We start from the raw sequence: 22,755 nt of genomic DNA, 5'->3' as shown, positions 1-22,755 counted from the left end.
GGTTATATAGGGTTTTACCTTATCTCACATCAACCTTGTGAAGTATGCAGCACAGGTATCAGTACTGTCATTTTACAGGTATGGAACTGAGGCTTCCTGAGCCTATGACTACACAGCTAATAGTTGAGAAAGGATGCAAACCTCTTGAGTTAAAATTCAGTGTCCTTTCCCCCTGTATAACCCATCAGATTACTTCCTTAATTGTTAGTAATCAATGGTGAGGGATCATGGTTATAGGTGGTAATAGGTTGAATGATTAAATTAGAGATTATAACTTGCAGATGTGTTGGAAGAATAACATAGTGACAAATTCAAGCAGAGTGACAGCCTACCTTGGATCCCCAAAACACAAACTAGAGATTAAGGACCTGTTTGAGTGACTGCTATGCACAATTGCTCCAGTATCTGTGGTAGGCAATCCAATAACAGGAAAGGATTTATATCGAGGCTTCCACTGTTTAAACACCACTTTTTGTTTCATATTCACTAAATAATGTTCTGCTACTAATCAGACTTCCCAGGTCACTAGTACCCCCAGAAGGGGGTGACCTCACCAAGCACACATAGATGAATAAATGCTTATCGAATTGACTTAGAAATGGCCATTGTATAATGGTATGCCAGGCTTTCAGTCATGTTTTCTATTGTAGATTAATAAATGGTCATTTCTTGTTAATGAATAAGACTCCTGTGTATTTGCTTAGCATGAATCAGTTAGCCAGAGCCTGATTGTCCCTGGGTAAAGTGATAAAATAAAATTTCTGAAATTGGTGAAGCTTAGGATTACCTGGGACATGGAACAGATAGGAAAGAAACAGAAATTGTCATCCAGATAATACTCCTTTTACCTTATAGCTTCTAATTCAGATTGGCTTCCCTTCTCCCCCACCTCTAAAATAAAATCTGAACTCATGAAATTTTTGCCATATGTATTTTTATAGAGACAAACTCTTCTCCATACTTTTAGGAAAAATAGAAATAGCTAAAATTCACAAATTATCACCAAGTCTTATTTGAGCTAGAAGCTCCACCTTCATGCTAAGTAAACATCAGGGCTGTTATCAAGAAGAAAAATTAGTCTGTTCCATTTCTTTGTTTTTGTTTCATCTGATATGGCTCCCCCCCCATTCTTTCTGTTCACCTTCTTGGGAAGCAATAGTTAAAAGGAAAACAGGGATGGATATAATCTCTCTATTGAACAAAAGTTCCTCAAGGATTTAAGCTTTCTATAGTAACATTAAAAACAAGTGAATTTTAAAATATTTTACAGCCTCCTAGATCCCCTAGGAAAAGTGCTGCAGAGGAGATCCTGGATGAGGCACAAATCTGCACATCAGGATAGTTGAATTAATTAGCCCTTTTCTATCCTGACTTTTGGTTTAACAGAGAAGGTAGTTCAACTGAATTTTAATATTGCCAAATAGTAGAATTAAAGCAGCCCCTGCATGCATATAGCCTGACTCACAACTCCCCAATGACATACCTGAGAAGTGGTCAGCTAGCCTCTGTTTGAAGACCTCCAGCAAAGAGGAACCTGCCACTTCCAAAGCAGCACCTTCCACACTGGGAGAGCTCCAGTAAGAAATTTTTCCTGATATCCAGCCCAAGTTTGCCTCTCTTCCAACTTCCACCCATTGTCCCTGCCTCTTCCCTCTGAGGCTAAACAGAACAAATCTCAGCCCTCTTCCATTTGGCAGGCTTCTGGATTCTTGAAGACAGCCAATCCTTTCCCCACCTAATCTTCTCGACTTTAGGTCAAATATCCCCAGTTCAACTGACCCTCTTATGGCATAGATTTGAAGCCCTTAACAGTCCTGATTGCCCTGCTCTGGATACTTTCGGTCTTATCACTGGATGCCTCTTCTAAACTGTGGCAACACAAGGTGCCCACAGAAATGCCTGGGTCACTCCCCTAAGTAAAAATCTACTCCCAAATTGACATCACAGTCACCAAACACTTTTGAATTATGTAAGCATTTGTGGTCACTGTCATACATTTTATTTAGAGCAGGGATTCTTAACCTGTGGTCCATGAACTTGAACTTTAAAAAATATTTTAGCTATTATAGTTTTATATAATTGGTTTCTTTTGTAATCTTATGTATTTTATGTATTTGAAAATGGTATTGTGAGAAGGGGCCCATAAACTTCACCAGACTGGCCAGGAGGGTCAGTCCATGACACAAAAAAGGTTGAGAACCCTTGATTTAGAGGATCTAGTAAATTAAGCTGGCTAAGAACCAGGAAAACAATTTATTCAGTAATAGCCACATTAACAAACAAGGTTGAAACACTTGATAACTCTGATCAAATCAACGATCATCCACTGTTCTATGGGGAGCTGATGATGAATAGTGTTACCCTTCTCCTAATAAAGAGGCAATGGACTATGGAGAATGAGAGATAGTTTTGGACATGACCATTTTGGGAATTTTTTGGTTACGAGGATTTTCTTTTTCTCTTTTTTCAGGGAAGGAGGAGGGGAGAAAAATAAATGCTAGATAATTGAAAATAAATTAGTTTAGAAAAAGAATCTTCTCACTAGTTAGTACCCATGGAGTTATTTGTTACACCTCCAAGGATTTAATGTCCCTCAAAACCCAGATAAGTCTCTGGCACTGTCTTATTTTCCTGTTGCTTCTTGGTACCTAAGGCATCTTTAAAGAATGCTTGACATAGTTGGGAGATGCAAGCTGGACCCTGTCTCTGCTGTGTCTGTTTTCCAGAAGCAGCAAGGAGCTCCTGGCAAAGACTCATAGAGAATCCCCTGATGGGCAGTACAGAATTGGTTCTGCTAAGCTGGCCCCCTGAGATTCCCTCAGGCACCACCTTCTTTTCCTTTTCCCTGAATCTGTTTAACTCTTCACTCACATATATTTTGATAATAATAATAGCTACCATTTATGTAGCCCCTACTATGTGCCAAGTGCTGTGCTAAGCACTTTAGGTAATCCAAATGGCTGAATGCTCCCCTGCTTTCAAAATTTCTGTATGAAAATCTACTCACCCTCCAGTAAATGTGTTGTTTAGAAATGTATGCCACCAGGTTCAAAATGTATGCCACATCATAGTAGATTTTGGTACACTTGAGTCCCTAAATAGCTGCTCTGTTTCTATTAGAATGCAATACTAATGCCTTTCAAAATCTTACAACTCATTCTGAGAATCAAACTGATAAATGGATGGAGGGATCTCACATCTATAAATTGAGTTCATTTCCCATGAGCTGACAGCTGTAAACACAATTGAAAGACCTAAGTAATTTTCGAAGTAATTATATGTAACCAGGTAATTTCTGAACCATCTGGCTCGTTACTAGTGACAGTACTGCTGTAGTGTTTTGGACAGGGATTTGAGAGGCCCGATGCCATGGAAATTTAATATCTCGATTAATATCTTTCCTTAAATAGCAGTAGTTTGTATCCTGAGGGAAAAGGAAAGAAGTTGAAAGAAGAGCAAGTTTATTCAGATCCTGATTTGTTAACACATTGTCCTGGTCCTGGATTTTTTTTTGTTCCTTAGCTCTTACCACCTTCACTCCCCATTTAAATCTCTTCTGTGATTTGTTAGGTCAAGTAAATTCTTTATTTCTTTAGCATCTACCACTACCAGATGGAAGCACATTGAAGCTTGAATGTATTTGTAATTAGCTATGGTTCCAGGGTGATGAGCTATAGTTCATTTGTCCATTTGCCATTAGCTTATCAATTTCCTGTGGCCCCATTAGGAATTTGTATTTTTTTTATTTCCCCAGTGCTAATAACAACTTACCCTCAAACTTCTGGTGGCCAGGACTCCTAAAGCGTACGGTGGGACTGCAGATGTCTCATTTCAATACCCCTTTAGGTCATTTCACCTTAAATTCTACATTTTATATGCCATTCCAGGGGGGAATAGTCTTAAAGATGGCAACCCAATGTTCTGAAGAGTTTGTCTTCCCTAGGAATTAGTGCTCAGGAGAGAATCTATTGTATATTCACATTTTATACTTTGGGCACCAAATGAACCAATATCATAGTAAAAATGACAGTTAGTGACATTGACCAAACATATATCTGTCAGAATGAATATGAAGCAGCCTCATCTCATTCATTGTGGGAAATGTTTACTGGCCTGGAAAAGCAGGTCACTCAATGCTTATTTTCTATGTCTGTTGGGTTGGTTTTTCTTTTTTCCATTAAGGTATTTAATTTCATAATTTTCTTGCAAAGTTTTGATATATAACCATGACTCAATAGGGAATTCACTCTCAGGAGGAAAATAAATCAAGATAAGAAATCTTGAATCAGAAATGCCAAATGGTTAGAAAGCCACTTTTATTAACTATATAACATTCTAAATTTAGTTGAAGTTTTACTTAAGTCCCCCATTTTAAACTCAAGAATAATGGTATTCTGCCACATGGGTCAAAAAAAAATCAGTCTTTGAACCAACCATACAGCTTTCCTGTCTTTTAAAAGAGAGTTATTTTTATAAATGGTAAATTTTATCATTTTTAACTAACCTTTCATGATTTCATAAGGAGTTCAACCAAGAATGAGAATGAAGCCTCACTGTCATTCTTACAGACTCCTGATTGGTAGAGACTGTTTAATCAATGTTTATAATGAGATTAGCCCAATTTAAAGGCTTTTAACCTTTGCTTGTAAATATAGCTTGTGAGAATATAAAGCAGTAGAGACAGAAACCTAATTTCCACTTACCTGTAGTTCATAAAAACTTTTGCACAGAGCTGCCTAGTTGCTCACACCCAGTTATCTTATTTCATACTCCAAACTAATGTCAAAATATGTGGAGAAAAAGCTCAGAATTCTGATATTAATGTCTTGACTTTTGAGGCCGAACTCAGTAGCCCTTGATTGTATTATTCCAAAATTGTACCAGAAGTGGGGCCAGAGGGCTTTTTTGTGGAGCTGATTAATTCACTCAGTCCGTGCCTTGAATAGATAAGTGATTGAAATCTTTGCCATTAGGTGCACAGAACAAATTAAGAACCTGACAGAATGATAAAATAAATAACTTGGAGGGAGCATTTTCTGTTTGGAGAGTAAATTTATGGAGCTGCATCTGTTCTTAAGGATGAGTATCCCTTTATAATAATAGTGACAGTTAATGTTGAAGTAAGAGTGCTTTAAGCATTATAAAATGCTACATATATACTCTATTGTCTGATCCTTACCACCTCCCTAGTCAGCTAGGTTTTTTTTTACAAGTATCATTATCTCCTTTTCACAAACAAAGATGCTAAAGCTCAAAGGGGCAGCTAGGAGGCACAATGGATAAAGCCCTGGTCTTGAAATGAGGAAGACTCATCTTCATGAGTTCAAATCTGGCCTCAGACACTTACTAGTGATGTGACTCTGGGCAAGTCACTTCTCCCTGTTTGCCTCAGTCTCCTCTTCTGTCAAATGATCAGGAGAAGGAAATGGCAAACCACTCCAAACCACTGCCAAGAAAACCCCAAAAGGGGTCACAGTGAGTCAGACATGACTGAAGCAACTGAACAACAAAAAGCTCAGAGAGGTTGTGACTTATTCATGTGGCTAATATGTGCAGGGAGGGTGAATTTGAACTAAGATTTCTCCCAAATCCAAGTCTGTGTTCTATGTTTTTACACAGTTTACAACTTCTCCAAACATCTAAGTAGAATATTTAGGTCCCATTACCCTTCTAACTTATTCTGCCCCAAAGAGTTATTTTTTTCCTCTCTTTTTCGTTTTCCCAGCACTTATCACAGTACATGGCACGCAGTAGTGCTTAATAAATGCTGTGATCGACTCTTGTTAATGAAACAACAAAAGCGTAAGTAATGCCATTATTTCATCCTAGATTTTCTGTCAAGACCCTGATTGACCGATCCTGTTTCGAGACGATTGATGACTCATCACCAGAATTTAACAATTTTGCTGCTATTTTGGAACAGATTTTAAGTCATCGGCTAAAAGGTAAATACCAACTTCACACTTCATCCTCTCACCCCAGCATTTTTTTTCTTTATTCTGAATTAAACATTTAAAAATCCATATAATTGATTATGGTTGGGGACGGAGGATGCTACATCCCTGAGAAATGAGAAACTGATCTAAATGCTCTGAGCTGGAGAGTAATTGATGAAAGGTCATGCTTCTACAAATTATTGAACCAGTGCTCTCAGAAACACTCTCATCTCTGGGACAAAAGCAGAAATTAGGGTGTATTTGTCAAGGAGAAGGAGTAAGAAAACTATTTTCCCTAAGCAAAGAAACCATCATCCAAGCTAGGGCTTAAATAACAATATGTAATAACTGAAATGTAGGTAAGGGATGATTGCCAGCTGCAGCAGATCATCAGATGCCTCCAAGATGAAGGCTTTGGGGTTATTGGTTGTAATTTGCCTCTACTGCCCTGGACTTGAAAATTTATAAATATGGTATCACTGGATAAGAGAGGGATGGTGTTCAGCTTTTATTGATTGAGAAATCAGCCTTTATAAACAGAAAATATCTATACTAAAAATAAAAAGATATTGTCTTATCAGGTACTACTGCAACCAACGTTCACATACACAGGTTAAATAAAGATCATTTTCATAACATTTATTACATAGTACAAATCATATTATAACTTCTTTTTTATGATTTCATTAGCCTTTACATGCAACAAATTCTTTTAAAATTGTTATTCTCTAAGTCTTTGAGGGAAATTAAAAGTAATGTTTCAACTTAGAGAAAAGTAGGGTTTTCTTGGGTTATCTTTGTACTGTTAATGACAGTTTCAGAAATAAGTATAAATTAGTATTCTGCTGTCTAGAAGTAGAAATAATAACTTTTCTCCATTTTGGGGTAGTAAAAGAACATAGAATCAAAGTGTCTAGGTTCAATTATATAGTTGACTTAAGAAGTCTTTAAGAAGGCAGCTGGGTGGCACAACAGATAGAGTATTTCCTGGAGTCAGGAAGACCAGAATGCAAATCTTACCTCAAACAGTTACTAACTGCTTGGCCGTGGGCAAGTCACTTAGCCTCTGTCTATCTCAGTTTCTTCTTCTGTAAGATGTGTGGCATCTACCTTACAGGGTAGGTATCAAATGAGATAATTTTTGTAAAGCACCTAGCAAAGTGCCTGGCACATAGTCACTTAGGAAGTGCTTATTCCCTTCCCTAACAAGGAACCCCCATAATTATGTATGCAGCCTGTAACATCACAGAAAAAAATATAAGGAGCTAGGTGGGCCCTAAAGAGCTTGGACCCACAGAAGAAAGTGACTCTCTCTCTGAGGACCATTTGTTTTTTAATTAACAAAAGCAGTTATTTCAGAAGATATTCCCTTATCTTTTAATAATGTCAACATAAACACTCTCAGAGTTGATTAAATAAATTTAATTTAGGAAGATGATATAAATGAGAACTCGTGGGTGACTAAGTAGTCACAAGTTGTATGTTGGGACCAGGAGGAAAGCCAGTATATTCAATGATGTTCGCATCGTAAGCAAAGAATAATGGTGCACGGTTGATAATTTAACACTTCGTGTTTTTGCCATTCTCTTTGGGATGACTTACTGTCACCCTAAGTCACTGCAAGATTGAGATAAGTAGAGCTATGAGCTGTGGAATGAATGATCCATAGCTTCAGGAAAGGAAGACTTCAAAGGGGCTTGCTCTTAGGGACAATATATATTATTTTCCACTGCTCAGTTCTCTAATGGCTCATGAATGACTTTGCATTTGGGGGGCAGTTGGGGTGACTTTCATAGCTCTTCTGTCTTGTAAGCTGAAAAACTTCACGGTATCATACAAAACCTGAATAATTCTTGGCATCTTGACAGAGATGAAAATTCAGGATTTATGTTTTCTCGGCTTTATTGTGTTTGATATTTCTGAAACTACTGCATCTTTCAAAGTGCTAGGATCAGAAACTAATAATGATAACCACAGCTAGAATCTATGCAGCACTTTAAGGTGTGCCAAGTGCTTTACAAATATCTCATTTGATTCTCACAAGCCTGGGAGGGAGGAGCTCTTATTATCCCCATTTCACAGATGAGGCAAGGGAGGCCGAGAGAGGGTACATGACTTGCCCAGAGGCACACAACTTGTAAGTACCTGAGGCAGGTCTTCCTGCCTCCAGATGGAATGCCTCACTCACCTCCCCATCTTCCTAGGGAAGGAACAAGCCCCCTTTGACATGTGGTAGGTTGTTTCAGTACACGTAAAGTAGGAAGCTGAAAGAATAACTTGTCCTAAAAAATCCTAGCTTTTAAGGAAAGAGAGGCTTGCTGCCTTTGATTATGGCAGGATCATAGCTACAAGTCTGAAAGGAAGCCAGCTAGTCAAACAATCTCATTTTACAGACGAAGAAAGTAAGGCCCAAGAGGTTCAGGACCATAATAACTCACTCATTGACAAATTATTCTCAGTAGCTAGGGAAAAAACACCCTGAAATCACAAATTTTAGAAGCACATACTCAGAATCCCAAAGTTAAAAGGAGCCTTGAAGGGCCAATCCAGAGAGAGGTGATGGGTTTGAGTAGGTAGAGGCTGGGTTTGGAGGCAAGAAGGTCTACGTTCAAATCCTGCCCCCACTGTTTACCATTTGTGTGACTGTTAGCCTCTCTAAGGTTTAGTTTTCTAATTTTGTAGTTTTTGAGTTGACTGAGGTGCTGAAAACATTGTTCTTGTTTTTGTTGTTTTTGGGTCTCCCTCTTTCATCCATAAGTTCAGGGGCTACTCAAAGGCCTGGCCCCACTCTAATCATCATGGAAGCTTAGACCTTTGCTGTTTTCTGAGTTTATCCCTCTTAAGGCAACCTGTTACTCTTCCCTCACTATTCCCAGGGACTCATCATATTAATGCCAGACTTAGTGTGGGCACCCAATGGTCTTAGCCCACAACAGCTCAGAACTCCTGAGCTAATGGAATGTAGGCCCCCAAGCAGCATGAATTACAGGTGGGCACCACTAAGCCAACCACCGAAAGGTTTAAATGGTGACACAGCTAATACGTGTGAGAGATAGGACTTGAACCCAGATCTTCCCGACTCAACAGCCAGCTCTCTGTCTCTATACCATACTGCCTCACACCTTCGTTTGTAAACTAAGGCTAATTAAGACCTATAGCACTTTACTATTATGAGGACCAAATGAGATAATGGAAGTAGGGTTCCATATAAATGTCAGTTACTAACATTTATGAGGACCAAATGAGATCATGGAAGTAGGGTTCTATATAAATGTCAGTTACTAACATTTAGGAGGACCAAATGAGATCATGGAAGTAGGGTTACATATAAATGTCAGTTACTGACATCTCACCTAATCCAGCAATATCATCTATGATATCCCTTAAAGATGATCACACGTGGAATCTTCACTTCTATGTTTCCAACCACAAGGAACTTTCACAAAGTACATACCCTGAGCTTACATTCTTTATTCAGATGAGAATTCATCAGCTTTACTTGGAATGAACTTATTCTTTCTTTCAAGGTAATTCAGTTAAACAGTTCGATATTTATTATCATTGTCATCATTATCATCATCATCATTACTGCTGCTGCTGCTGCTGCTACTACTACAACTACTACTACCACCCCCACCACCACCATTACCTATTATGTGTAAGGCACTGGGCCAGTCCCTGGAGATACAAAAATTTATATGTCCTAAGCTTGCTTTGCTCTCAAGGAGAGTATAGGAGGATAAGTACACCCATAAGTCTGAACAGGTAGGTTGGAAGGCCAGTAACAACACAATGGCAGATGATGGAGAGCTTTGAATGACCAAATCAGGCGTTTATCCAGAAGAGAGTGGAGAGTCATTGAAGGTTTTTGAGTAGAGAATCAGCAGGATCAAAGTAGTGCTTTTAGAATGATGACTCAGGTAGTGGTGTGGAAGCTGGACTGGAGAGGAGATAGTCTGGAAGTAGGGAGGCCAGTTAGGAAACTATTATAGTATTATAGATAAGAAGAGGGCCCTTAATGAGGATAATTGCAGTCGGTATGGCGGTGTGTGGCCCAACTGAGACCGTGGAGGTGGAAACAACAAGACTTGACAGTAGATATACAGGCTGGGGGAGAGAGCAACATCAAAGGTGGCTCCAGGGTCATGAGCCTCTGAGATTAGGAGGACGGTGTCACCATTAACAGAAATAGGGAAGTTGCAAGAGAACAGCAAACTTAAGGGGGAGAAATGATGAGTTCCGTTTTAGACATGTTGCGTTTGAGGGTCTGGTAGTAGATCCAGGTGGAAATACACAGTAAGCTATTGGAAACATGGATGTGGACTTCTGGGAAGAGGGAGAGATTGGGGATAGAGAGATAAATAAATCATCTATGTAGAAACAATAATTGAAAACATGGCTGTGATGAGATCACAGAGGAGAGAGTATAGAGAGAATAGAGAAAAGGACCAAGGACAGAGCCTTGGAGAACATTCATATTTAAAGGGCAAAGAGAAGATCGAGATAGAGCAACAGCAGTCAGAGAAGTAGGAGGAGAGTACACCTTCATGACAGAAGAATACATATCATAGTGTTTAGAGGTTTGCAAAGCATTTTCCTCATAACCTCTCTGTGAGGTAAAGCAAGTATTATTATCCCCATCTTACGGAGAAGCAAATTGAAGCTTGAAAATGTGAAGTGACTTGCCCAGGACCAAATAGGTAGTCAGTACTAAAGCCAAGATCTAAACCCCAGGTCTGTCCTAAATCCAAGTCCAGTGTACTTTTAACCACACCCCACTGCCTCTCTAAAGAGGAGAGAGGGTAATCAAGGGATCATTATGTTATGGAGAGGTTAAGGAGAATGAAAAGGAGGGAAAAAAGAGAATCCTTGAATGCGGTCAGGGGAAAGTCTTTAGTGACCTTGAAGGCAATTATTTCATTAGAGAGGTGAGAATCGAAGCCAGACTGCAAGGCTTTGAGGAGTGGGTGGGTGGTGAGAGAGTGGAGAATGAGAGAAGATTATCCTTTGATTATCACCAATTTATCTTGTCTGTGTCTTGTTCATACAAACTGATTTGAATATTGTCTCCCCCATAAGCTTTTGAGGGCTGGGACTATCTTTTGTTTTGCTTTGTGTCCCTAGTGCTCAGCAGTGCCTGGCACATAGCAGGTCCTTAATAAATGCTAACTTTTCTGAAAATCTTATGTCTTTAGAAAACCTCATTCCCCAATGATCTTGGATAAGAGGAGGACCTGGATAAACATGAAACTTTTTCTCTTCTTCCTATTTTATTCCATTTTGCCTCTTCAGTAAATTCCTTTAGTTTGCTTGTATAAGCAGAGAAAATAGCTTTTGGAGGGGTTTGCCTTTCCATTATGTACAACAGGATAATGTGAACATTAGAAGAAATCTTTTGTAAAGTTAGAGAAATTTACTGTGTAAATGCTTGATAATATGAATTCTTTCATGTGAGCTTGGATTTGGGGTGGTGCTTTCTCCACTTTATTATCTAAAACTATCCATGCCATGAAAAAATGCAATGCCAAAAAAATTAACTCAGAATGGAAAACTATATTATGTTTTGAAATAGCACAGTTCAGTGAAAAAAAATTTGGAGGTAGAGTTCAGAGATCTGAGTTTAAATTCTGGTTTTGTCACCAATTAAATGTGTGGTCATGACCAAGATGATTTATGTTATCTGAATCTCAATTTCATCATCTGCATATCCATGGGCAAATCACTTCACGTCAGTCTCAGTTTCCTCATATGTGAAATGGAGTTTATATTTCCACCACCTACCTCCCCCTAGTGGCTGTGAGAGTGCTTTGTAAACCCCAAAGTGCTCTATGAACATAAGTTTTTAACAGGCAGTCAAAAATATTAGCATAAATAGTACTTAGATTTTGTTATATGCTATTTATGTACTTTGGACAGATTATTTATGTCACAGCCCATGTTTGTGCTTTATCATTCCATGGTAGGTATACCACCGTTTGTACTCAGGGAGAATGCACTGAACAGCTTTAGTGATGGTCCAGCAGATCTGAGCTTATCCCATACGCAGCATGGTGACTTTGGGACCTTTTCTCAGCAGCTCAGCTCAATCATGGGCTATTTTCTAGAAATCCTCCTGGCATCTCTACTTGGATGATGTGATGCCATATTTTGATTCAGCTGTGCCACTGCCATACCCTTCAGTTCATGCTGAAAATAGACAGTTGGCTTTATTTACAAAGGCTCTGCTATCTGACCCTATCCTATCTCTGGTACTCTGCTGCTGGTTTTCTCTATGTTCTACTAACCTTGATTCCTTAGCAACCCTTCCAAACTCCAGTGACTTGGTGGCTTAAGTATTTTTTTTCTGCTTATATCAATGTATAACACATCGAAACATAGAGAGTTAGGTTGAAGGGGGCTTTATTGATTGCCTCATACAATGTTGAGCTCTGTATTCAATCCAAACTTACACAAACTCATTAAACAACCACTGGGTACAACTGGATGGTACGTTGGATAGAGCACTGACAGGACCTGAAGTCTGGAAGACCTAAATTCAAATCTGATCCAAGATTTGACTGGGCAAGTCAAACTGACCCTGGGCAAGTTATTCTGCCTCTGCCTGCCTCAGTTTCATCTTCTGTTAAAAAAATGGGGATAATAATAGCACGTACCTCCCAGGGTTGTTGTCAGGATTCAATGAGATATTTTAAAGTGCTTTGCAAACCTTGATGTGCTATGTATATGCTAGTTCTTGTTATTAATGTTGTTGCAATCATTGCCATTATTATTAATGGGATGGGCACTAGGGCTAAATATGAGCATCAGCTGAAGGAATTGAGTTGAGGTTTGCTGTGGCTGTTGTTTTGCTCCGGAGAAGACTTAGGGTTAACAAGATACTTGAACAACAGTTGTGAGGAAAAAGGATCGGACTTGTTTTCCTTGGCCCCAGAGGCAGATACCGCAGCAAAGGGAGGTAGTTTCAAAGACAGATTCAGGCTCCACGTCAGGAAAAACCGTATAACAAAGAAAGCTGTCCCAAAGTGTAACAGTCCAAAGCGTGTGGGTGCCTCCTTCTCCCAGGCTGGATGGCTGCTTGTCAGAATGGTGGAGAGGAGATTCCTGCTCAGGTTAGCAGGGCACTAGATGGATTCTGAGCTCCCCTCCACCTCTGGAGACTCTCCGAGTTGGTGGTCCCAAATCCCCCTCTTCCAGATACGGACAAATGGAGGTTTGTGTCTTGTCCTGGTCACATGGCAAGAACTAGACTCCCATTGTAACGACTCCCGGGCAACTTGTCCTTTCTACTCTACTCCACAAACCTCCTCCCTCTCCAATGTCCTTTCTCTACATTTTCACCGTGAGGAAAGTCTTTTATGTAATCCAGTAGTACCCTCTATGGCTAATGTACTTTGGGGGCTTTTTGCAACATAATTTCATGCAGTAGCTGTTGCTGCAGGAAAGCAGCTGAGTGTTCAGAAACGTTTAAAGTGATTCTCCAGATTTTTCAAGCAGTGCAAATCATAGGCAAGAAAGTTTGGTTTCCTTGTCTATACTATTTTTAATTTGCACACATACATCACACACACACACACACACACACACACACACACGCACACACCCCATTGTTGAAAAGGAAGAACAGATTTTGGAAGGAAATCACGAGCAAGAAAATTGTATTGGCTTGTCATTGAAGAGTTATCTTAAAGAAAGCTAATTTATTATTTTTTTTAAGAATCACTAGAATGGAATTTCTTTGAGGGTTGGAGGAGTGGAAAGGGGACTGGGCTCAGGAGTTAGAGGTCTTGGATTCAACTCTGCTTGTAAGACGTTCCTTTTGTGACCTTGGGCAAATCACTTACCTTTCTGCAGCCTCAGTTTTCTCATCTATCAAATGAGGGGGTTTGGGCTAGACAGATTTGGATGTCCCTTCCAGCTCTCAACTTATGATCTTCTATTGATTTGATTTCTGAGTTAATACAAATCACTTCTTTATTTAATCCAGGCAATTCTATCCACTCTAGGGATCTTAATAAAATGGAGAAACCTGACAAGATTAATCTGAGCAAAGAACCTGAAGCCTTTTAGCTGTTTTGCAAAGAATATGCTGCTAAAGCTCAAATGCTAATACTAATCTTCTTATGATATTAAAACTTATTTAAAACCAATATTTACTTGGCAAGTAACAACTTGAGAATAGATTAACAGATTAAGTGGGACTTTGCTTTGTTACTTCAATGAGCTTGGTGAATTTGATGATCTCTTGTTTACCAGAGTTCTTTATACCTTTAAAATTAAACCCCAAAAATTAAAAATTTATTTTTTAGACTGTGAAAATAAAATGCTAAAATTTAAGGACTGTTTGAGTCCTTTATTGAGAGTTGAAGGGATCGGGGCTGAAGGAGAAGTAATAGATGAAACCTAATTATACTTTCAATTCTGTCCTGTCCATCATACTTAGTAGGCCTTAGAAAGTTGTAGACTAGGTCCCTGCCCATCCTTGTGACCCTTATAGCCTTTGTACTTTTGAAGCCAATGTCCCATAGGTGTCTCAAAATCAACGTGTCCAAAGCAGAAGTCAATATCTTCACCCCCAGCCTTACGCTCTTCTAAACTTTCATTTCATCATCAAGACCACCATTAATTATCCTCCTAGTCACCCAGGCTCACAACCTTGGGGTCATCCTTGACTCTTCACATGATCAAATCTTGTTTCTATGTTCACATCTCTCTGTGCACACAGCCATAGCTCTAACTCAAGCCCTCATTACCTCTTCCCTGGCCTATTTTCATAACCTTGTCTTCCAACCTTTAGTCTCAAGCCACTCCATCATCAACTCAGTGGCCAAGATGGCTTTTCCAAAGTATAGATCTGAGCATGTCTCTCTCTCTCTCTCTCTCTCACACACACACACACACACACACACACACACACACACACACACCTCTCCAGTGGCTCTCTGTTATCTCTGGGATATCTCTTTGTTTGCCATTGAAAGCTCTTCGTCCATCAGATCCAGCATTCTCACACCCTTCCTACTGCAAATGTTTTAGGTGGATATCACCACACCTAATTAAAGAGAAATTAAGAAATTAGGTGATGTGCTCAGTGACACAGCACATTCAGGATTTGAACCCAGCCCATAAATCTTTTTGCTAACTCATGCTGCCTCTACTTAGCCCAATGAGTGCTTGGGCTTGTGATATAACTTCCTCCAGACACAATCTTTTTCTGGTGACATCCTAAAGCAATAGCTTATTTTTGTTCCTTGAGAGATGTTGTGACTTTTTAGATTGGATGCTAGCCAAAGAATCAAACCCCTGTTCGTACCAAGTAGCATTTGCCGTGAGATTATGCTATAAGGTATTTTGCATTTATACTTTGCCAATCCCACCCACCCCTCAAAGTGTTCATTGCCAATGTAATTTGGCATGATGTTGCTTTCTCTCTGCACCAATCACACTGTTCCATTACCAAAGCGGACTTCAGGAACTCTGGCTTGGACCTCAAAGTTCTTCCTGGCTTAAAGGCTAAAGGTACCTCCCCATGAGGCCACCTTTTGAAGTACGAGATAAACACTGTATTTTGTTCGAAACAATGGGTAAAGATAAACCCATCCAGCTGGCTTTTGAATTCCATGTGTTTATTTTCAGATTTATAGAAGTGTATCCAACACTTGGTTCTCTGTGTACACACACACAAAAATGAGAACTGCATTGTTTCCATAGGGCACACAACTCCCCCTGCAAGATCCCAGGCAACTAGAGGCAAAGCCTGATTAGAAAGATAAGGAACAAGCTCTGAAGGTTACCGGAATTTGGATCCATTAGACAATGAACAAGGTCACGGTGAAAAAACACTCTCCCTGTTTTAAGTCTGCCTTCCAAGTTTGCCATTTGGAAATGCAGAAGTGCCTTCACTTTTAAAAGCACAAAGGGGCAGAATTAGTTCTTTGAATATCCAGAGCGAAGCTACATTAGACAGAGATCTGTTATGGTAAACAGAGTTAAATCAATTAAATTGTCTTTGGCAATAAATTCGTTCAAACTCATTAACTAGGAAGTAAGTCATTGCCGTATCGCAGTAGCTCATCTTAAGGATAATTCCGTGCATTTTGGAGGAAAAAAAAATTCTCCTTACAACTCATGGAGAAATATTGCCTTTTCCTGCTCTAATGTTAAGTGATTAATAGGCAGTTCATAAGATCCCAAGATTTGGAGAAAGACCTAAGAAATCCAAGATCTTAGTCCAACCCTCCCACACTCTCCCCTGAGGCTTTACAATAACAAAAGCGGAGAAGTTAAGTGATTTGTCATTAGCTAGACCATCGGGATAGAGTTTGGGTTTTGTTCTACTCTTCTAAATACCTGCTTATTATCTCATTTAGTGTTTTACATTTGACTTTTCATTCTTTTTTGTAGCTTTGTTGTCATCTCTGGGTAGAAACATTTGTAAACTTATTCCCTTGTTTTGGGTCTTTCATAATTGGTATAAATTTATGAACTTACTATCTTGAGAAGATAAAGAGTTCCCCCCTTTTTTAACTCCAAGACTTCATGCCTATAATTATGGGGCTCTTAAATACTCTAATAAAGAATAACTATGTCAGACAATTGATGCTGGTTGGGTTCAGATCCACATCTGGTCCAAGGCATCCCCAGTTAGTCATTCCCAGTTTGAAGAGATAGAACTGGAATTAAGATCATCTTAGCAATGAGGATCTGTAAGTTGCTGGGTCAGGGGAATCTCATTTGGTCTAGACTTAGACCTGACTTCTGAGGATGTTCCCATGACCTGCCTCTCGAGACTTTTGGACTGAAGATGACTGGAGCTTGCATGTATCCCTTGAGGCTATTATAGGACAGAACCCAATGATGCTGAATAGCATAACCCAGTGATGCTGTATAGCATAAAATGAGAACTTTTCCTCAACTTCTTTCAGGACAGCACCTGCAAAATTTCTCTGTCTCCACTGCTAAAATCCTTAGGATAAAGAGGTGGAGAAAAGTAAGAACTGGCACCTTTAAGATTAACTTTTCAGTATTTGGAGGTGAATTATAGTTTCAGGCAGTTAAGTGCTATATAATGGATAGAGTGCCTGACTTGGATTAAGGAAGAACTGATTTTAATCCTGCCTTTGATATATGTGAGTTGTGTGACCCTGAACAAGTCATTAAACCTCTGTTAGTCTTAGTTTCCTTATCTGTAGAATGAGGATAATAATACTGCCTGCCTCTCAGGGTTATTGTAAGGATCAAATGAGATAATATTTGTAAAGCATGCATAGTAGACACATAATAGGTGCTATATGAATGCTAGCTATTATTAGCAGTAATAGTAGTTTGCAGAATTTTCAGGCCACGTTTTTTCCTGTGTCCACATTTTGATCATTTTATTACCGATTACCACTTCCTGAGAGAGGTGAGAAGCTAAGAAGATGAAATTCAAAAAATTCAAATTAATTGGTTGACTCATTCTCAACTAGCAATCATTTATTTAATCCCTACTATGTGCCAGCGCCAGCCACTGTACTAGGCACTTTTGGATACTGAAACAAAAATAACAATCCCTGGTCTCTAGGAGCTTGCATTCTATCTGGACAACCTGTGAATATGGCATATGTACACACACACACACACACACACACACACACACACACACATAATAAAGAGTGGCTTGGTGGGATGAAAGGTGTTAGCAATTAGAAGGGCATCAGGAAATACTTCCTATAGGAGGTCAGATTTGAATGGGGCTGGGAAGGAAAAGAGGGATTATAAAATTAATTTAAATGCCACCTTGAGCCAGCACCCGCATCTAACTCTATCTCACCTAACTCTATCTCACCATGGAAATGCTGTTTTGCATCACGTGGTAGTGATGCAGAGCACCTTACTCTCTGGTATGTTAACAGTCAGTGGGTATCTATCTGATGGCACTCTGAAGCAGTTTACATAAAGTACTCTTACATTTGTAGCTACAGTTCAGCAGTTGGAACAGAAATTTGTAGTAATCGCATGTAAAATTCGTGTTTTAGGTATGTTTTTTAGGTATCTTTTGACTTTATCATTTAATTCTCCCTGTTACACTGGAGCTTCAGCTGACCAACATCTCTAATTTGAGAGAAATAAGAATTTGTTAAATGCATGTGCTTCAAAAGAAAGAAATGAGTTGTGGAACAAAGAACGATTTCTTCTCAAGGAGTCATTTTCCACAAATGAATAATGTCACCAAAATGTAATATTTGACAGGAAACACAATAGTTTCTCAAGCAGTTTTCAAACTGTTACCTCTCTTGTGAAAAACTGGAGGACAGGCCTCCATGAAATCCACTTTTAAAAAGCCTGCAAAACCTTGAAATGCAAGAGATGGAGCAGTGTAAGATAAATCATATAATGTCAACAAAATTTGACAGCTAATACAATAGTTTCTTGAGCACTTTTAAAAGACTGCAAAACCTTGAAATGCAAGAGATATAGCAGTGTAGGAAATTCTATAAGAGACTTACAGGATGCTTTCTATTAAAATAAGGATTAAGGCATTTTAAGTGCCCTGCTTTTTGTGTGGGGACTCAGTTTGATAAAAACACATTTCAAGACTTGTATAAAAACACATGTAAATCACCTGGTGTCTCTCCCAGGTGATTCAATTCTTATTTCAGTGCAGGAAGAATGCAGCTGGTCTCTGATGTCAGTTTTACTTCTGTGCTTATTTGTCTGTGTCCCAAGACCTTTGTGTTCCTGCCAGAAAAATAATGGGATGTTTCCAGTGAGTCCCAGTGATTTTTTTTTCAACACTTTTAGTACAAAGCAATTTAGTGCAGAGGCTGATTACACTTAAAATGACATTCTATATTTATTTTCTTTAAGGGAATATATTGTTTTCTTTAGGGCTTCTTGTTTGTTTAGTGTTAGTCAAAATTGTGTTTGAATCTGAGTCAAGTTAGTAGGACTTTTGTGACATCAGTAAAAGGCTGCATTTAGTTTATTTTTGAGGCCATCAACTACCCAAGTCTGTGCCTCTCTTTCTGATCATTTTATTTCTATATTTCTGTCTATAGTTCAACACTCTTTACAAGTAGTATTAAAACCTCATTGAATTAGATCTGGAGGGGACCTCAGAAGCTCCTGAGCCCAACACTCATTTTCCAGAAGAGGAACTGAAGTCCAGGGGGGACTTGACTAAGGGTCACACAAATAATTAATGCCACATTGTTACGGGTAGCAGATTCCCTATTAAGAAAAATTGAATTACCATAAGCTGCTTTACCAGAGACTTGAAAGTTAAAATCTATTCAGTTTGACTCAGCTAAGTGATTCAGTCAGTGTACAGTGTCCTGGACTTGGAGTCACGAAGACCAGAATTCAAATTCAGTCTTAAGATACTCGCTAGCTCTGTAAGCCTGAGCAAGTTATTTACCCTTTCTGTGACTCAGTTTCCCCATTTGCTACCTTCCATGGCTGTTCTGAGGTTACAGTGAGATAACATATGTAAAGTGCTAGACAATCCCTAAAGCATTATGCAAATTCTAGCCATTATGATTGCTTATAATTCAGTGAAATGTGTTATTTGCCCAATGTTATCTATTCACAGCGATTGAGATTTAATTTGTGTGTGCTTTATGTGTGTGTGTGTGTGTTTGGGCACTGCATATATATATATATACATACATGCATATACACACATATAAACATGTTTCTCTGTGTATGTATATATTTTTATAGATATATACATATATATCTCCTTTATTGTCTCTATCTTCTAAAATAACCATGTTCTCCAAGTTTTGAAAGTAGTTGAGGGCACAGAATTCCACATGGACCAGTTGCAAGTGGATAAGGGGTTTTATGTATCCTTTTAAAGATTTCATCTCATGGTAATTATCTTGTTGGTTCCCCCTGTTTCAGATCAACGAACCAGAAAACATTGTGCCTACAATCTTAAACACTAAAGATTTAGAGTCATAGAATCTGATCTTAAATCCTTTCTGTGCTACTTTGCACTTAAGTCACTGTCCCTCATTGGGTCCCATGTTCCTCATCTGGAAAATGAGAACCGGACCCCTATAAAAGGACTTCACAAAGCCTTTTGTGACTTAATTCACCCAGGTAGTTGATACATGTTTAAATATTTTTTCTCTCTCATACATAATTTGCATATGAAATTTGAAAGCAGATTTGCTACGGTTTAGAGCAGGGTGGGCAACTTGTGGCCTCAGGGTCACATGTGGTCCTCTAGGTCCTCAGGTACAGTCCTTTGACTGAATCCAAACTTCACAGAACAAATCCCCTTAGTAAAAGGATTTGTTCTGTAAAACTTAGACATGGTCAAAGGGCCGTACCCAAGGACCTAGAAGGCCATATGTAGCCATGAAGCCACAGGTTCCCTACGCCTGGTTTAGAGTAACCATATTTCACTGTATGTTCCTATTTCAAGGTTTGTGACAATTTGTTTTAATGACCTTTAGAGATGAGAATGTAAACCTGTCCCATATATAGCAGGATCACCGGCCTCATTTATGAGAAGGTAATTCTGTTTGCCTTTAACTACCAATTAGCTACAGGGCAGCAAGGTTGTGTAGTAGATAGAGCACTGGGCCTAGAATATGAAAGACTCATCTTCCTGAGTTCAAATCTGGCCTCAGACACTTACTAGCTGTGTGACCCTGGGCAAGTCGCTTAACCCTATTTGTATCAATTTCCTCACCTGTAAAATGAGCTGGAGAAGGAAATGGTAAACCATTCCAGTATCTTTGCCAAGAAAACATCCAATGGTGTCACAAAGAGTCAGACATGACTGAAAAACAACAACCGATTATCTATTGTTTCTATCCTACTTACAAGCTAAGTTGTCAAAATATGAAAGTTAGACTCTGAAATATTGCATAGGAACTTTAAGGAGACACTGTTAGAAAGGGAATCAAACATACTCCGTTCCCTGTGGTGTTTTTCTCTCCCTCTTTAAATCTAAAAAAGGTAGAGTGTGAAAATCAAATGGAATCTCAATCTCTCTCTCTCTCTCTCTCTCTCACCACTTTAATGTTTCCATTACAAAAGCATCTCCTCCTACACAAAAGAGTCCTCTTTTTGGTGGAAGCTCCCTAATGCATTGGGGAGCTGCTGCAGGAGCCATTCACCTGGCTCAGAAGCATCTCTGACTCGGAGTACATAAAGGGAACACGATGCTCGCAATGGGTCACCAAGAGTCCATTGTCACCAATTAGCTCAGTGTCACCCATTTTCACTATTGTCAGGGGGTCGCTCCAACTAAGCCCTTCATGGGGATGGGGATGGATTGTTGAGGCAGGGGAAAGCACCAGCGAGGTGAACCTGGGAAATTCACTTAACCTCTTGTAGCCTCAGTTCTCCTTTGAAAAATGAAGGAGTTGGACTCGGTGGTTTTGTGGATCCCTGTTTGCTAACTCTACAATTCCTTCTGACGAGTGGATGTTAGGAAGTATAACAAGGGTTAGCATATAGACTAGGAAAGAATAGGTAGCACATTTCATAAATCAAGGTTATTTTTACTTTGTAATTTTTGAAGCTCATTCTGTGTGGAAAGTCAAATATTTCGCCTTCATTAAAGCTATTAGTAACTAAGTAACTACTAGCCTTTCGTTCACTCAGCACATTTGTATGGCAACATCTATAGTTGAGATTAACGAATTCTTCTTCAAAGGAGACATATATGGAGTTGTACTTCATGAATGAGGCAGCTAGGGGGCTCAATGGATAGAGGGCTCTCAATGAATAGACCCGAATTCAAATTTGGTCTCAGATGCTTACTAGCTATGTGACCCTGGGCAAGTACTTAACCTCCGTTTGCCTTAATCTACTGGAAAAGAAAATGGCAGACTGCTTCAGTATCTTTGCCAAGAAAATCCCCCAGACAGTATGGTCCACAGGGTCATCACAAAGAGTGAGACGTTTCTCAACAACAACAACTTTATGAATCTGGCATTTTATTTTTTTTACCATGCAGCCACCAAGTGGTAAAGTCTTAGCATGTACCCAACCCTAATGTGCTGGGTTTGAGGCTTTTCTCCACTTCTTCTTACCTCTCTCCCTGCCAAATTTTACTTTCCTTTTTTAATAAAAGCAACAATCCCATAGAAATTATATTTCTCTTTGTTGATTCCAAAACTGAACAAGGATTTTGGAAATTGTGTCCTCAGTACCCACATCATATTTTTAATATTTTCAAGGAAAAGCAGTCTAGTAAGCAGTTCCACTTTGGGTGGGGCAGGAGAAGCTAGTAGGATATCTAGGTTTTGTTTTGTTCTGTTTTTTTACAATTTAGGTAAATGGTTGATGATGTAACAACTATCTAAATCACTAGCTACTTTCTTTTTGCCATCTCTTTCCGAGGTTATATGTGATGGCACATGTATCCTCTGTACCAATGGAAGAAGGAAAAAAGAATATGGCAGATTATGCCACAAATGTCGTCATCAGTAGGGCCGTACCTACGTTGACATGCAGCAGTGATTTGCTAGATGAGAAAATGCCTCTCTGAGAAAGGCACACACTTAAACGCTGTGATGATATCTTACAAAGGAAGGAAATTTGTTTTTGCATATTATAAATTTGAGTTCTAAAGTTCAAGATTCAAGGGAGGGACGTGGGTGATTTGCTTGACAGTAACTCAAGGTTGTATGCAACTTAGATCTCAGTGATGCTCTTATCTTTAGTCTAGGGACCCCAAACAGCTCAACACTTAGCAAACAAAAAGGGAGAGAAATACAAGTTTCAACTCATCTGTCTTTAGACCTTAAAACCCACAACGAAAAGTTACCTCTTGAAATTAAAACATTTTGTAATATTGGTATTGGTCTGCTATCAA

The 22,755-nt window shown here is 39.1% G+C and overlaps 2 protein-coding genes across 6 annotated transcripts in view; one reads left to right on the top strand and one right to left on the bottom strand.

Moving 5' to 3' along the window:
- Positions 1 to 22,755, top strand: part of RUNDC3B (RUN domain containing 3B) — a 121,441-nt gene that overhangs the window by 23,663 nt on the left and 75,023 nt on the right. For all 4 annotated transcript variants that reach the window (XM_036759048.1, XM_036759046.1, XM_036759047.1 and 1 more), the window contains exon 2: positions 5,830 to 5,945. In XM_036759048.1, coding sequence (XP_036614943.1) covers positions 5,830 to 5,945 — 116 coding nt within the window. The remainder of the gene's footprint in view (positions 1 to 5,829; positions 5,946 to 22,755) is intronic.
- The window catches only part of LOC118849937 (ATP-dependent translocase ABCB1-like), a 496,364-nt gene that overhangs the window by 454,987 nt on the left and 18,622 nt on the right, over positions 1 to 22,755 (bottom strand). Inside the window, exon 2 of one of the 2 annotated variants that reach the window (XM_036759036.1) lies at positions 18,538 to 18,653. The gene's annotated coding sequence lies outside the window, so the exon portion shown is untranslated. Of the gene's footprint in view, positions 1 to 1,483; positions 1,513 to 18,537; positions 18,654 to 22,755 lie in introns of those variants that run through there. The other variant, XM_036759039.1, reaches the window with a different exon arrangement.

Source organism: Trichosurus vulpecula, chromosome 5, assembly GCF_011100635.1.
Source record: "Trichosurus vulpecula isolate mTriVul1 chromosome 5, mTriVul1.pri, whole genome shotgun sequence".
Taxonomy (NCBI): domain Eukaryota; kingdom Metazoa; phylum Chordata; class Mammalia; order Diprotodontia; family Phalangeridae; genus Trichosurus; species Trichosurus vulpecula.
The sequence above is the reverse complement of the archived record's forward strand: the minus strand, read 5'-3'. Positions and strand labels throughout refer to the sequence as shown.